The sequence below is a fragment of the Ammospiza caudacuta genome, chromosome 26 (genome assembly GCF_027887145.1).
Source record: "Ammospiza caudacuta isolate bAmmCau1 chromosome 26, bAmmCau1.pri, whole genome shotgun sequence".
NCBI lineage: Eukaryota > Metazoa > Chordata > Aves > Passeriformes > Passerellidae > Ammospiza > Ammospiza caudacuta.
In genome coordinates, this window is record NC_080618.1 from 5675700 (window position 1) to 5692079 (window position 16380).

A 16380-nucleotide genomic window follows, 5' to 3' on the forward strand; every position below is an offset into this window, starting at 1 on the left:
GGACCTGTAGAGGAGTGCAGGGACCTGCAGGGGTGTGCAGAAATGTGCAGGGACCTGTAGAGGAGTGCAGGGACCTGCAGGGGTGTGGAGAAATGTGCAGAAGTGTGCAGAAATGTGCAGGGACCTGCAGAGACCTGCAGAAGTGTGCAGAACTGTGCAGAAGTGTGCAGAAACGTTCAGGGACCTGCAGAGACCTGCAGAAGTGTGCAGAAACGTTCAGGAACCCGCAGAGGAATGCAGGGACCTGCAGGGGTGTGCGGAGACGTGCACAAACGCGCAGAACCGTGCAGAGGCTGCCTCCTCCTCCTCGCTCCACAGCCCGGCCCCGTGGCTGCCCCGGCCCTGCTACGAACCTGAGACGTTGACGGAGAAGAAGGTGGTGTCGCTCCCCGAGGGGCTGTTGGTCATGCAGGCATAGAGCCCCGAGTCCTCGGGCACCACGTCCCTGACCTCTACCTCGTCGCCGGTGATGCGCGTGCGGTTGTTCTCGGCCAGCTGCACGCCGTCCCTCACCCAGTTGATGCTCTGCACGTCGTCCCGCAGCCGGCAGCGCAGCTGGAGCAGCTCGCCGGGGTGGGCTGAGTACGACTCCACCTCCATTTTGGCTTTGGGCACAGCTGGAGGGGTCAGGGGAGAGGAGGGGAGAGAAAAAAAAAAAAAAAAGGAGAAAAGGGATAGAGGCTGAAGGAAAACCATGCTGCTGTTGCTGCTGCTGCTGCTGCGGCCTGGTTAATGAGGCAACATGCACTGCTGGGATGCTTCCACTGCTGGGATATTCCAGTTGCTGGGATGCTCCCACTGCTGGGACATTCCCACTGCAGGGACATTCTCATTGCTGGGATGCTCCCACTGCAGGGATGCTCCCACTGCTGGGATATTCCCACTGCTGGGATATTTCAACTGCAGGGACATTCCCACTGCTAGGATGCAGATATTCCTGACATATTCCCACTGCTGGGATATTCCCACTGCAGGGACATTCTCATTGCTGGGATGCTCCCACTGCAGGGATGCTCCCACTGCTGGGATGCAGATATTCCTGAGATATTCCCATTGCTGGGATGCTCCCACTGCTGGGACATTCTCAGTGCTGGGACATTCTCAGTGCTGGGACGCTCCCACTGCTGGGATATTTCAACTGCAGGGACATTCCCACTGCTAGGATGCAGATATTCCTGACATATTCCCACTGCTGGGATATTCCCACTGCTGGGATGCTCCCACTGCTGGGATGCAGATATTCCTGACATATTCCCACTGCAGGAATGCTCCCACTGCTGAAATGCAGATATTTTTGAGATATTCTCCCTGCTGAGACATTCCCATTGCAGAGACATTCCCACTGCTGGGACATTCCCACTGCTGGGACATTCCCACTGCTGGGACATTTCCCACTGATGGGACATTCTCATTACTGGGACGTTCCCACTGCTGGGACATTCCCATTGTTGGGATGCAGATATTCCTGAGATATTCCCACTGCTGGGACATTCCCACTCCTGGGATGCTCCTACTCCTGGGATGCAGATATTCCTGAGATATTCTCACTGCTGGAATATTCCCATTGCTGTGATGCTCCCACTGCTGGGACATTCTCACTGCTGGGATATTCCCATTGCTGGGATATTCTCATTGCTGGGACATTCCCACAGCTGGGACATCCCCTCTGGGGCACTGGGACCCCAGCACTCAGGGATGGAGCCCATGGCAGCAGCAGAGCAGAGCAGAGGCTGAGAGCTCCCCAAGCAGCACCAAGTGCTCCCCTCTGCAGCAGGACACAAAGCCCTCACCCTCTTCAGCCCTTATGGAGCCTGACAGGGCAGGGCATCCCCAACAGGGGAGAAACAGGCAGCAGTGACACCTCAGTGCTGCTGTCTGGCAGGATCCAGCCTCAGAAGGATCCCGAACCCCTGCATGGCTCTGCCACCTCCTCGCAGGGCTCTCACCATCCCCAGCACCACAAGCAGGCAGCAAAGCAGGCCAGGGTCCCCCAGGGTCCCCATGGCACCAGGAGCCCCAGCCTGGTTAGAGCAGGGCACTGCAGGGGTGACAGGGCAGCAGAGCAGGCAGGGAGGGAGGGGACAGGGCAGCCCAGGCAGCTCTGGCCACGAGTGCCCATCCACAGCATCCAGGAGGGGAGCGGCACAAAGATCCTTTCTCTCCATCCTGCTGTGACATGGTCTCATCTCTCCCAGCCCTGAAATGTGCAGGGCTCTGTCCTCAAGTCCTGCTTTCCATGGTGGGGGGTGCACGAGCAGCTCTCCTGGCCCCAGCCTTGGGGAAGGTGCTGCCTTCCAAATCACCTCTTCAAATTCCACAGCCCATGGAAGGGTCCAGGCTGCTCCAGATCTGCAGAGGCTCCCAGTGATGATGATGATGATGATGATGAGGGTGGATGCAGTGTGATCATCATCCTAGACTGAGCTCTACAGGCACAGTTCCAGAGCCCAACTCTTCAGGAACCCCTTGATTTCTGCCTCCTCCTCCTCAATAATGTGTCTGGTTGTTCTTGGATGCCATGGGATGCTGTGGCAGCTGCAGATGTTCCTCTCAGGGGCTGGAAATTCCCAATGCAGACAACAGAACCAGCCAGGAGATGCTCAAATTCCACTCCCCATGGAATGGTCCAGGCTGCGACAGCTCTGCAGAGGCTCCCTGTGATGATGATGATGAGGGTGGATGCAGTGTGATCACCATCCTAAACTGAACTCTACAAGATTGCTGGGCACAGCTCTTCAGGCACCCCTTCACCTCTGCTTCCTCCTCAATGTGTGTCTGCTTGTTCTTGGATGCCATGGGATGCTGTGGCAGCTGCAGATGTTCCTCTCAGGGGCTGGAAATTCCCAATGCAGACAACAGAACCAGCCAGGAGATGCTCAAATTCCACTCCCCATGGAATGGTCCAGGCTGCGACAGCTCTGCAGAGGCTCCCTGTGATGATGATGAGGGTGGATGCAGTGTGATCATTATCCTAAACTGAGCTCTACAAGGTTGCTGGGCACAGCTCTTCAGGCACTCCTTCACCTCTGCCTCCTCTTCCTCAATAATGTGGTCTGGTTGTTTTGGATGCCATGGGATGCTGTGGGAGCTGCAGATGTTCCTCTCAGGGGCTGGAAAATCCCAATGCAGACAGCAGAACCAGCCAGGAGATGTTCAAGCTTCACCCAGGATTTCTGAGTGCCCAGTGAACCAGAACACAAACACCTCTGCTCCCTGCTCTGCCCCCTGAGCAGCACAGAGCAGCTCAGCCTGGGCCAGAGCTGCAGAGTGGCACAGGGCTCGCTCCTCCCTGCACCTCCCCGCTCCCAACAGCCACTCTGAGCAGCCAAAAATGAAACCCTGGCTCTCCAGAGCTCTGCTTCACCGCACCGTGACCTGCACTTCACTTCCTGGCCGCTTTTCTTTGCCTTGGACCGATGAGAAGCTTCATGGGAAAAACATCCATGAGCAGCTCCAGAGCTTCTCCTCTTCCTTTTGCTCAGCACTTGAAGGAAAACAGTGGGATGGGGTGGAATTCCTTTGCTCAGTTGCTGTTATACCAATCCAGGGCTCCAGTTCATCCGTGAGAGGTTACAAAACATTTTCATGTGGAAGGTGGGGAAGAGTCTTGCTTTGCAATCCTGTTTTCCCCTGATTTTTCCCCACAGGACAGGCACTTCTCACAGCTGATTTGTGTTTCAAGTGACCCATCACAGGCATCTCCAAAGGCTCCCAAAGCAGCAGTGACACCCCCTGAACCCCAGGGCCGGGTAACACCACATCCTCCTGCCCATCCCTCCTCACACAGAGCAACAAACAGCCATGAACACCCAAACCAGCCTGAGCCCAGTGCTGCAGCCACATCTGCTCTCATCTGCCCCTTCCAGGCATCAGCAGCTCCCCTGTGGAACAGAACAGCCCTGCTGTGGTCGCTCCTCACAGCCTTGAGCTCCACCTGCACCCCAAACTGCACCTGGGCAATGTGCAGAGGGGTCCTGGGCATGGAGAAGGCCTTTGGAGGAGGGGAGATGTTGTGGTGTGGTTTTATTCCTTGTAATAGTTTTGGTTTTGTATCCCAGATTGTGTCCCCTCCCTTTACCTGTGTAATCCCTTTCCTTTGCTGAGATCACCCCCAAATCCCCACCAAGTTTTGGGAGACCCCAGCCTGACGCCAGGGCTTGAGGAAGCAGCACTGCAGGTTCAGGAGGGTCCCTTGCAATGGCCACAGGTGCCTGGGTGTGCTGTGTGAGTGCCACTGCTCCTCCAGACCCCTCTGAAAGCTTCAGCCCCACTGGTTTGGATCAGCAGCATGGCTGGGGCACGGAGGTGTGAGGGGATGGAGGGAGAGGGGAGAGGAGGGCACGGTGGGGTGTGCCCTTGGTCACCCATGGCATAAGAGAGGACACAATGGGGTGTGCCCTTGGTCACTCATGGCATAAGAGAGGACACAATGGGGTGTGCCCTTGGTCACCCACAGCACGAGAGGGGATGCAGGGACAGGGACATGGGGCAGAGACATGGGGCAGAGACAGGGAACATGAGGCAGGGACATGAAGCAGGGACATGGGACAGGGGTTAGGGACAGGGACATGGGGCAGCCCTGGGACATGGGACAGGGAAAGGGGACATGGGGCAGGGACAGGGACATGGGGCAGCCCTGGGACACAGGGCAGGGACAGGGGGCAAGGACAGGAACATGGGGCAGGTACAGGGACATGAAACAGGGACATGGGGCAGGGACACGAACACGGGGCAGGGACATGGGGCAGGTACAGGAACATGAAACAGGGACATGGGGCAGGGACACGAACACGGGGCAGGGACATGGGGCAGGTACAGGAACATGAAACAGGTACATGGGGCAGAGACAGGGATATGAAGCAGGGACATGGGGCAGCGACAGGGGGCATGGGACAGGGACATGAGGCAGCCCTGGGACACAGGGCAGGGACAGGGGGCAAGGACAGGAACATGGGGCAGGGACATGGGGCAGGGACAGGGACATGTACAGGGGACATGGGGCAGCGACAGAGACACGGGGCAGGGACAGGGACATGAAGCAGGGACATGGGGCAGCGACAGAGACACGGGGCAGGGACACGGGGCAGGGACAGGGACATGAAGCAGGGACATGGGGCAGCCCCACGTTCACAAGCTGCTCTCACCGTGCCCCCTCTCTCCGTGCTGCCCCCCAGGCTGGGCACACAGCCCACAGTGCACCCTGCAAGCCCAGCCAGCCCCGGGCTGTGCCGGCCATGGGATGGTGACGGTGGTGGCAATAAAGGGGCCAACAAAGCGGCGCGGGGACAATGCGGGCGGGGGGCGCGGAGCCGCAGGCGCCGGTTGCCCTGGAGACCCCAGCGGGGCTTTCCGAAGGTATTTCCTGAAGAGAAAGCACACACATGCCCGGCAGCCCCACTAATCCCAACAGGAAGCGCTCACCGGGTCCTGGGGATTGGCTTCTTTTTGATTTAAACAGCTCCGTGTCCCCCCAGCCCGGGGGCACGGCCCGAGGTGCAGCATCCCTGCCTTGTCATAGGCATCTTCCATGAAAAATCCTTTCCATAGGAATTTTCCTCCTGAGAAGCCTCAGGAACAAAATGTAAACAATGGTTATCTGCTGCTGTGGAATGCAACAGGTAGATCTGTGATTGGTCTCATAGAATTATTTCTAATTAATGGCCAATCACAGTCAGCTGGTTCAGACTCTGTCCGAGACACAAGCCTTTGTTATCATTCTTTCTTTTTCTATTCTTAGCTAGCCTTCTGATGAAATCCTTTCTTCTATTCTTTTAGTATAGTTTTAATATAATATATATAATAAAATAATAAATCAAGCCTTCTAAAACATGGAGTCAGACCGTCGTCTCTTCCCTCATCCCAGATCCCTGTGAACACAGTCACATATCCTTTTCTTTTAATATAATATATATAATAAAATAATAAATCAGCCTTCTGAAACATGGAGTTAGGCCCTCGTCTCTTCCCTCATCCCCAGACCCCTGTGAACACGGTTCCACTGCGTATCCCTGAATCCAGGGCAAGGCTGCAGCAGGGAGATGCCACCAGATGGGCAGCACAAGGCACACGTGGCTCTCAGAGTGCTCAGGGCACCCCCAGCTCCTCCTGTCCACGTCCCTCCGCAGGGACAGGGGATTTATGTCCTGCTCCAGGCTCTGCCTGCACCGCAAATGAAGCAGCACTTAATTAACAGGCGCCTTGGGAGCTTGCAGAGCCGTCAGGATAAACCCACCCCTTTCCCCCCTTTCCCTGCCCTGGAGGCAGCAGCTTGGGGCACAGACACCTCTCCATCATCACCCCTGGGCATGGCACACATGGGGGGCACAAGAGAACCCCCCAAATCGCAGTTTTGGGCTGGCTTTGCCTGGCTCTATCTCAATGCTGGAACTGAGCGCCCATTCCTGTGCCCACCTCCCTCCTGCACAGCCCCAGGCGGGGGGTCCACACTCAGGGACCCCCCCCTGCTCCCCACAGCCCAGGCTCTGGGTCTTTCCCAAAGACTCTTATGTATTTTTTTTGCTCCTCAATTAAGGGCTGGAGTGACAGCATCCGAGTGGAAAGGCGGGAGGAGGGAACAATGCAGGCTGGGAGGGGACGGGGTGTGATGCCCTGGAGGGCACAGCAGTGATGCCCTGGAGGGAACAGCCCTGATGCCCTGGAGGGCACCGCCCTGGCAATGGGGTCTGGGGGTGCTGCTGGCCCCCCCGAGCTCTGGGAACAGCCCTGGGCTGCTGCCATCAACAGCAGAAGAAGAGCAGGAGGCTGCAGGCTTGGCAGGGAATGCCTGGGCTGCTCGTGGGGCTCCAAATGGGATCCCCCGGGCACTGGGTGGGAGACACCTGGAGCTGCAAGAACAAGGAGAGGGTGGGCAGCAGGGAAATGGGGAGGGGGGCAGAGGGTCCGCAGTGCCCTGGGGAGCAGAGGGGACAACCCAAAGACCCTCGTGGGCTGAGCCTGACCCAACTGTTGGCTTCTACAGGGTGCAAAGCAAGACCCCCTGGAGGAGCTGGGGACAACAAAGCCCCGGGAGCCAGAGCCCCTGCTGGTCCCACAGATGGCCAGGGGGGGTTAAGCCTGTGGCCAGCTGGGCAGCAGCAGCCCTGGGAAATGGGAAATGGGGCAGCCCTCAGCCCCTGCCCCACGGGGAGGGGGCTGCAGCCCAATCCCCTGTGCTTTGGAGTGCCAACACACCCCTATAGGGGAGGGTTTGGGGTGCTCTGTGACCCAAGGCAGGACCCCCTGCCCCAGCACAATCTGCTGCACCCCTTATGAGGAGATGCCTGAGCAGCAGCTGGGACAATGGCAGACAAGGAGAGAGGGGGAAAAAAACCCTTGGCAATTTTCTGCAGGTTTCTATTTAACCTGGAGACAAAGAGCGGCTTTGTGCGAGGGAGGGACGGAGGCTGCGCATGGAAATTTCTTGGCTTTTCCCCTTCACCGGGGTTTTTTCACCACTCCAAATTTAGGTAACTATAAAAACGCACTAAATGCCTGTTAATGTTTTATTTGCTGCAGGTTTTTTGGTGCTGGGAGCTCCCAAACTCCCTCTCACAGCACGGGGAAGGGGTGGGCAGAGCTGAGCCCCCCTCCACGTGAGGCACGGGGCTGGCTGGCCGCGGGGGATTACTCCTCCCTGAGAAGGGAGCTTAGCTGCCTCAGAACCAGGAGTAAACTGAAACCCCATAAACATGCAGAACAAAGTCCTGGAAAGCTGCAGCCTCCAGCACCGAGCAGGGCCATGGGGGATGCTCCTGAGCGCCATGGGGAAGCACAGACACCATGTCCCCCAGCATCCACACCTCTAGGGACCCCAAAACCTCTGAGGTGGGGTCAGAGCCTGCCCCTGAAGGGTGCTGGTGGCTGCAGGTCCTGGCCCAGCGCTGGCTCTTCCCATCCCACACGTCCTGCTGGGAACATTCTGTTCCCACCAGCCGGCTCCCGAGCCAAGGGACGGATCCTGCCCCAGCCGGGCTCCTGCTGTGGCACTAATTGGGCTGCCCTGGTGAGAACCGTGTCGGGAAATGTTTCCAGAGGTTATTGTTAGCCCTGGCATGAGGCTGGCAAGGAACCAGCTCCCTCCTCTCCAGCCTCTCCTCCTCCTCCTCCACTGCCACCGCCAAACCCTCCAGGGCTCCTCACGCACCCCTGTGCTTCATCAGCCTGAACACCCCAAGCCTTTTCTCAGTGGGGCTGCAGGTGGTGCTCTGCTGGCAGCACAGAGCCATCCTTGCCCCAAACACTGCCAGGAAACCTCTTCCAGGAAGAGCAATCTCCCGAGAAAAACATGTTTACCACTGTCAACCGCATTGTTTACAGATGCGGGGAGCAGGCAGGCCAGTGGAAAAATCTCAGCAATGGTGCCTGGCAGTGAAGCTCTGCCCGGGCTCCTCTCTGGAGCTGCAGCTCCCCGGGGACCGTGCCTGGCTCTGGGGTGTCACCTCGCAGGGAGTGACCTGGCACCAGGTCCAGTCAGAGGTACCAACCCTGGCATCACCCAGCATCTCCCATGGGGCTGGGGCAGCTGCAGAGGGGGCACTTGTTGGCTGCCAGCTCCCACCCTGAGCCCTGAGGGGACCCTGGGGCACCTCACAGCGCTGTCCCCATGCTGGCCACACCAGCAATCTGCCTCCCAGGGTTCTGCTGGGGGGAAGGGGGAATGAGTATTAAAAAGCAGAGCAGTGCCCACAGAGCAGACATTCTTGGGTAATTAGAACCAAAAGGAGCGAGTCGAGGTCCCGCTGCCGGCTCTGGTTATTCTCTGCCTCGCCGCGGCTCCGAGGCGCCGGAGCGGGGCTCTCTGCCAGGGCTGGCTCTGCCCAGGGACAGGAGACCCCTTTGGCCCTTCCCTGAGCCTTGGGGTGCCCCACACTCTGCTGGAGCAGAGATTTGGACTGCACAAATCAGCTTTGAGCCCCCACCTTGGGCATTTCCAGCTGGGAGCAACACCAGAGGGTTTCTGTGGGTGCACTCATCCCTAGCACTGCCAGCTGGCAAAAACTCAACCCAAGGTTCTGCCCAGGGCCAGGCGACCCCCTTGGCCCATCCTTGAGCTTTGGGGTGCCCCACACTCTGCTGGAGCAGAGATTTGGACTGCACAAATCAGCCAGCCCCAGCTTTGAGCCCCCACCTTGGGCATTTCCAGCTGGGAGCAATCCCGGAGCATCCCGAGGGTTTCTGTGGGGTACATTCACCCCTAGCACTGCCAGCTGGAAAAAGCTGAACCAGTACCTTGCACCCAAACCTTCACCCTCACTAGTGAGCCCAGGGTCACCCCAGTGGGGCCAAGAGGGTGGGAGCAGCCTCATACACACCCTGGGTCACAGATTGTCACAGGGAGTGACCCCAGCAGGGGACACAGCCCCAGGGCTCTGTGCCGTCCTCCAAACCATCAGGTCAGGGTTTGCCACAATTTTCTCCAGGTTTAAAATGTCCCCAGGCACTGCTGTGCCCACACAAACCACTTTGGGGACAACACATGCCATGTCCCCAGAGGCACCAGCTCCCGGGTGACACCACCATGGCACTGTGGATGTGCTGGTGGCCCCACAGCTGGACAGCTGCAGAGAAAAGCAGCTTGTGTGACCCACGAGGAACACAAAGGAGGGAATGGGGGCACCAGGCCATGCTCTTACCTTGCTCGGGCAGGGTGGGGGCCGGCCGGGCAGCGGAGAGCGCGGCTGCGACCAGCACAGCCCAAAGGATCAGGCACCGCCAGGTCCACATCCCACTGCTGCAGCTACTGCTCGGTGACTGGGCTCTGCAACTGCCCCTCCATGGGGGCCCTGGGGGGAGCAGGGGGGTCTCCGCAGGGCTGGCAGCCCCTACAAGCTGGGAAGGAGGAAAGCAGAGTTAGGCAGGGCCAGCTCCCCCATATCCCACCATCCATCCAGCGCTTGCGATGTTCCTCCCGCATCCAGCGCAGACAGCAGGATGTCTCTGCACCAAGGGACATCCTCGATCAAGGGACATCCTCAGACTGCAGTGGCAGGTCCCCACAGACCCCTCAGCAGCCTGACATGAGCTGGCACTGACTGGCAGGGTTATGTTTCCCCGCGTAAAAGCGCTGATGTGTCACGAGTGAAACCGCTGGCGAAGCAGAACCGAGCGCAGCAAGATTTCCCAGAATGGTGAGAGAAACATTAACGACACTTAAAGAAAGGGAGATTCCTGCTCTCCTCCTCCTGCACTTTGTCAGGTGTTGCTGAGCCACGGCTTCACTGAGGGAAATCCCTTACCCAGAGCAAAATTTCATGCTGTCTGTGCTGCGCCACCCGTAGCAAAGCAGCTCTCACTGCAAACTCCAGCCCCTGCCATTCCCTATAGGATCCATAGGGCACACAGCAGCCACCCCTTGGAGAGGCCTTCCTGGAGCCACAGGGTCAGCCAGCTGCAGCCCATCTCCTTCCACCAACAGCTGTTTTTGAAGTGGCTCTGTGGGGAGAAATCCCCCGGCATCCAGGGCCAACTCTGCAACTCGCTCTCGTCCCTGCCAGCTCTCACGCTCAGGTCCCCATCCCTTTCCAGGCCAGCTCCAGAGCTGGGTTCTGGCACAGCTGGGAGGCTCGGGGTGCTGTGGGGGCGTGCCCTGCATGGCCCTCATTCCTCCTTCCCTCTGACCATCCCTGCCAGCAGCACGGAGCTCTTCCAAGACACGTTCCAGGGGACGCCGGAGCCCGAACCCGGCCGCCCCCGGCCAACTGCTCCGAGCCTGGCGGATGGGATGGGAAGGAGCCCCTGTGCTCCACCCCCGCGCCACATCTGCACCTCGGCAGCAGCCTGGGATGAGGTCCCGAGGCTGGCCATGGCTGATGGTCCCGCTGGGCTCTGTGAGGAGATCCTGCCCAGCCATTGCTCAACGTGCACGGCCCCGGCCAGGGCGCCGCTGCCAGCGGTGGCTGTCTCTCTCTCTGGGACAATTACAAGGACAGGACAGGATACCATGCCACAAACCCTTCCCCATGGCACCTCCTGGGGCACAGCTGTGCCTCCAGGCCCCTCGGCCCCTGCTGAACACCCCAAGCTCACCCGTGCTGCCGTGTGCTGCGCCGTCCCCGACCTGCTGCGGGAACAGGCGTCAGGCTGAAGTACACACTGTTAAAAACAGTGAGTAATAATCATAGTGAGTAATAAACTGCTACTCATCCTCCCCACGCACTCGCTCCATGGAGCTCTACCTCTCCTGCTCCAGTGTGAGATCTTGCGCTCCCTGAGCCTGGCTTTTCCTCAACGATGGGCTGAGCAGCCACGACTCCCAGAGATCCTCCAAAAAGCCTCTGCACCCAAAGGAAACCCAGCTGGGGTGTAGCTGTGGGGGCTCCAGCTGCCTCCTTCATGCCCAACAGCTCTGGCTGGCACAGGAGTATTTGGGACCCAAATTATTGACACAAGGAGCCGGGCAGGGAAAAGGGCACCCAGCAAACACCGGCGTTATCTCCAACACCAGCGCTCCCAGGCACCAGGTAGTGCTTGGAAATAGTTATTGAATGTTCAGGATTTATCAGGGTTTGGAAAGGGGAGGCGGAATTCTTTCAGGGAGGAGGTGGCGGTGGGGGGGGGGGGGGATAAAAAAAAAAGCCTTTGGTATTTCTGGAAATTATTTTCTGTCTCTCGGTGGCTTTGTTTATGGGCAGCACATGCTCCCCGGAACATGCCCTAATGCGGAGCGTCTGCGTGGGCCTCCCGAGCCGGCCCCGCGCCGAGGGGAGGGATGGAGGGATGGAGGAGAGCCCAGTGCCTCCAGTTCCTGACAAATGAGTCAGTGCTGGCTCGCGCACAGCAGAGCCCTTCTCCAGATACACCTCGGAGCGGGCGCCTTCCAGCTGATTCAGGGGCTTGACAGCGGGATATTTCCATGGCGTAGGGACGGCTCGGCAGCACGGAGCTGTGCCGTGCCTCAGAGGGTCACTGCAGGGAGGGAGGAACAGAGGGAAGGGTGCCAGCACCCAGCAAGAGCACACAGAGATGGTCGGCTTCCCAGGGCAGCGAGGGAGGGAGCAGCAGCCATGGCTTTGCTGGAGAACAGCAGGGCTGGGATTGCTCCTTCTGGACAGGTTCAGCAGCACCCGAGGGAATCTCAGTGCTCAGAGAGGCAGCACAGACCTTTTCCCCCTTCCCAAGGGAAAAGGGAACACTGGGGAACCCCAAGACACCTGCCCTTCATGACTCCTTGGTGTCCCAAGGAAGTGGGGAGAGCACTCCTACCTGTGCAAACACCAGCATGGCTCTTTTCCGTGTTTATCCAGCTTTTATATAAATCCCAACAGGAAACCATTTGCTCTGGAGGATGGCAGCTCGGGCAGGGTGGGTCTCTGGGCACCATCCCCACTCCCCGTGACCCCAGCACACTGCAATTTACTGCTGCGGGGTGGATTCAAACAACTAAAAACAGAAGCAGCTAGAGAGGAGCCAGGGCTAAGTGCCCCTCGGAGACCTGCCTCCAAAACTGCAATTACCACCAGCCATTACACCCACGGAGCTATTTCAGAGTGGTGATGGACAGCCCTGTGCCCATCCCTGCACCCTCCAGGGGCACACACTCCCTGTGTGCCAGGATAGATGTTCTCACACTGCCTCTGCACTCCAGCGTGTCCATGAGGAGTCTTGTGCAACCTGTCCCCCTGCCGTCCTCAGGGGGCTGCACTTTCACTCCTCACATCTCCCACAGCCCTGAGTCACAGGGCTGAGCTGTCCCAGGGACGTGGCACGGACTGGACTTTCCCACTTGCACAGCAGATGCACCCCGTGGCTCTGAGCTGAGTGGTTCTGAGTGGGGAAGCCCCTTGCTGTCGTGTCCATCTCTGGAATGCATCTCAGGTGCCAAACACAGGAGCAGGGTGGACAGCCAGGCTTGGAGCCCTGCAATGCTGTGATAGCTGCAGGGGAGCCCCGATCTGATCCCTGAGACTTTGCCACGGGCTCGCTGGGGCTGGGGGCTCTGCTTCCTTTCCTCTGCCTCCCTGCTGGCCTGAGGCATTCACCGCGAATGCCTTGGCACCAGTGGGTAGCACAGCAGGCAGGGAAAGCACAGGGACAGGCCAAATGCAACGGGGAGAAGAGTCTGAGCTCAGCTCCTGGGTCTGCACAGCATCAGGAGCTGGAGGTGGCACACTGTGCCCAAGCAGGCACGGTCCCTGTCCCTCAGGAGGGGAGGTGCTGACTGCCAGCAGACCACCCTGCCTGGCACGGACACCCCTCAGCTCCAAAGCACATGAAAAGAGGCTCCTTTTCCTCTGAAGCACAACAAAAGCAGCCCAAATCCAGCTGCCCTTGGGGAAGGAGGACACGCCAAAGGCACAATCTGTGGGTGGCAGGAGTGAAACCTTTCCCTTGCCCAGTGCTCCGTGCCCCCAACCTGTGGCTCAGGTCAAGAACCAAGTATTTGCTGAAATAAAAAGCAAACACAACTGCACATGGAACTGTAGGGGAAAACTGTAATGCTTAAAGCAGACACATGCTTGGAAAAATAAATATCCAACTGTGCAGCATAAAGAGCATGTTAACCCTTCCCAGCTGGCCGCCAGGACTTCAGGGCTACCAGGGGCACCTCCAGCACTGAGCTGTGGGCTGGAATGCAGTGGTGGGAGAGCCTGAGATGTGGGGCAGGAAGGACAGGGAAAGGCCCAGCCTCACCCACAGATCTCCACAAAACCATCGCAGTTCTAGAAGCATCCTCATGCTCAGGGGTCCCTCCCCACCCAAAGACTTGAGTTTCACATCTACAGAACAATTACTGGTACCCAAAAATCTATACTGGGATGGTCTCCCTGACTGCTTTGGGAGGAGACTGCACAAGGAGAGTGACACTGGGACACGATCACAGCCTGCCATCCCAGGCAGGGACAGAAACCCATTACCCAGCCTCGGAGGGAGCTGGATGGGGTCTTCACTACAGTGCACTCCTCCAAGGAAAGCCATGGGGAGGGGAAGGACACACATTTGCCGTCACGCCCAAAGGGGCAGAAAGTTGGATTTTCAGGATGCAAGGAAAGCCATCGGGAGGGGAAGGACACACATTTGCTGTCATGCCCAAAGGGGCAGAAAGTTGGATTTTCAGGATGCAAGGAAAGCCATCGGGAGGGGAAGGACACACATTTGCTGTCATGCCCAAAGGGGCAGAAAGTTGGATTTTCAGGATGCAAGGAAAGCCATCGGGAGGGGAAGGACACACATTTGCTGTCATGCCCAAAGGGGCAGAAAGTTGGATTTTCAGGACGGGATGAGCATCTGCAAGTAGCCCCTTCCAGCAGCCAGGATTTGGGGGGCTCCACCTGGGGCTGAAGACAATAGGGCTCCTGGCTCAGGTTATGTTTTTAGGTGGGTAAATAAAGAGGGAGCTGCAGCTCAGCTCTGGTACTGGTGAGGCCAGGGAAGGCACCTCGTGTGTGCAACAGCCCAGACTCAGCTCCCGCCGGCCGCCTTCACTCGTGCCTGCACCCTGCCGGGGCAGGGGCGATTTATTTTAATCCTCTCGCAGCAACACAAGGAAAAGGCAGCAGTGCATGCCAGCCAGCACAGGGATTAAGGGAGGAAGTGCTCCTGAGTGGGGAAGATGGCTGCTAGCCAGAGCAGGGGGCTGCAGGGCCCACGCTCCTGCGGCGGGGGGGCTCTGCCTGTGCTGGCATCCAGCATCCATCCTGGCACGGGTGGGGGGTCTGCCTGTGCTGGCATCCAGCATCCATCCTGGCACGGGGGGGCTCTGCCTGTGCTGGCATCCAGCATCCATCCTGGCACGGGGGGGGCTCTGCCTGTGCTGGCATCCAGCATCCATCCTGGCACGGGGGGGCTCTGCCTGTGCTGGCATCCAGCATCCATCCTGGCACGGGGGGGCTCTGCCTGTGCTGGCATCCAGCATCCATCCTGGCACCCAAATCGCCGCCTCCACCTGCCCTGGGCTCACTGAACCGCTTGGGTTCAAACATTGCCGGGCACGGAGCAGCCCCGGCCCGCCCGATCCGGGACACGGGGCAGCAAGCCGGGCACAGAGGGGACGGCGAGGCAGCCCGGCATCACCTGAACGCGGACACGCTCTGCTCCGTCCGCACACGAGGCCGTGTCTGCCGGCCCCAGAACCCGCAAAAACCACAACCAAACCGCTCTGCAGCCGATGCCCCCCGGGTGCCCAGGGCCACCGCAGGTGTCGCCTCCCCGCACTCCCGTGGGCGGACGAGCGGTTCCCGGAGCCGCCGCATCCCCGCGCTGTGCCGGGCTCCGGGAGCCCCACCGGCGTGCACACACAAAGGGAAGCACCAGCCCCGGGACGGCGTTATCCCAGCGCCTCCATTCCCGCTGCCCGCCCCGGCATCCCAAAACTAAACCACAACCAAATCCAGCTCCTTCTTCTCCATTTTTTTCCCCCCTGGAAGCCGCAAGGCTCCCGCTCAGGTACTTTTCGGGAAGAAGGGGCCAGGCGGCGGCTCGGAAAACGCCCCCCGATTCCCGCCAGGCTGCCCCGCGGCCGGGAGGGCTTTGGGGGCCGGGACGGCGGGGGCGGTTCCAGTCTCGGTTCTGCCGATCCCAAACCGCTGCCGTCCCGGGAACGGCCCCGGGGCCCCGCAAACCCCCCGGTCCCTCAATGCGGAGCCCCCCCCGTCCAGCCGCCCCGCCGGGACAACGAGGCGCACCTGGGGGGGGGGGGGGGGTTCGGTCCCGTCCCCCGCCCGAGCGCCCCGGGCACAAAGCGACGCCCGCCGTGTCCGTGCCGCCCCCCGCGGCCGTTACTCACCGGAGCCCCGGCGCGGAGCCGCCGCTCCCGGGAACAATGGAGGGGAGGGAGCCCCGGCCGGGGCGAGAGGCGCAGCCCCGCCGCCGCCGCGCTCACAGCGGCCGCCCCATGGCAGCCCCGGTGCGGCCGGGCCGGCGGAGGCGGCGGGAGGCGCTCCCGGAGCCGCTGCCGGACGCGCTCCCGAAGGCGCGGCCGCCCCGACGCCGCCGCTGCCGCTGCCCGCCCGCCGCGTCCCGCCGAGCGCCCGCCGCCGCCGAACTAAGGCGCTCCCGCACCGCCCCGCCGGCCGCCGCGGCTCCTCCTCCGCCTTCCTCCTCCTCCTCAGCGGCCTGATGGGGCTTGTAGTCACAGCCGGAGCGCCCCCCCCAACTGCAGACCCCGGGGCCATTCCGGACATGCCCGGGGTTTTGCGCCCCGAAGGCAGCGCAGGATGCTGGCCGTGATGCTCCCCTCACCTCTGCACCTTTTCCCTGTGGCTCTTGCTGGCCCCAGGGGAGCTTCAGGCCCCGCGGGTGCAGTTTGGGGTGGGGGGCCTGCCTGCACCCCCATTATCCTGTGCAATACCCGCTCTGGAGGCAGCAGGGTGAGCAGAGCTCTGGGCAGCCTGGAGCCCCCCAGCCAGCCCCTCTGCAGGGCAAGGCGGATGTTTAAAGAGTCCC

General features: G+C 60.0%; 1 protein-coding gene across 4 annotated transcripts in view; it reads right to left on the bottom strand.

Moving 5' to 3' along the window:
- The window catches only part of FGFR1 (fibroblast growth factor receptor 1), a 35369-nt gene extending 19433 nt beyond the window's left edge, over window positions 1–15936 (bottom strand). For 2 of the 4 annotated variants that reach the window (XM_058820209.1, XM_058820208.1), the window contains exons 1-3: window positions 15722–15936; window positions 9633–9828; window positions 354–617 (exon numbers count right to left, since the gene is read on the bottom strand). In XM_058820209.1, the coding sequence (XP_058676192.1) occupies window positions 354–617; window positions 9633–9723 (355 nt within the window). In that variant the 5' untranslated portion in view covers window positions 9724–9828; window positions 15722–15936. The remainder of the gene's footprint in view (window positions 1–353; window positions 618–9632; window positions 9829–15721) is intronic. The other 2 variants (XM_058820211.1, XM_058820210.1) reach the window with 1 other exon arrangement.
- Between the last annotated feature and the right edge of the window lie 444 nt (window positions 15937–16380).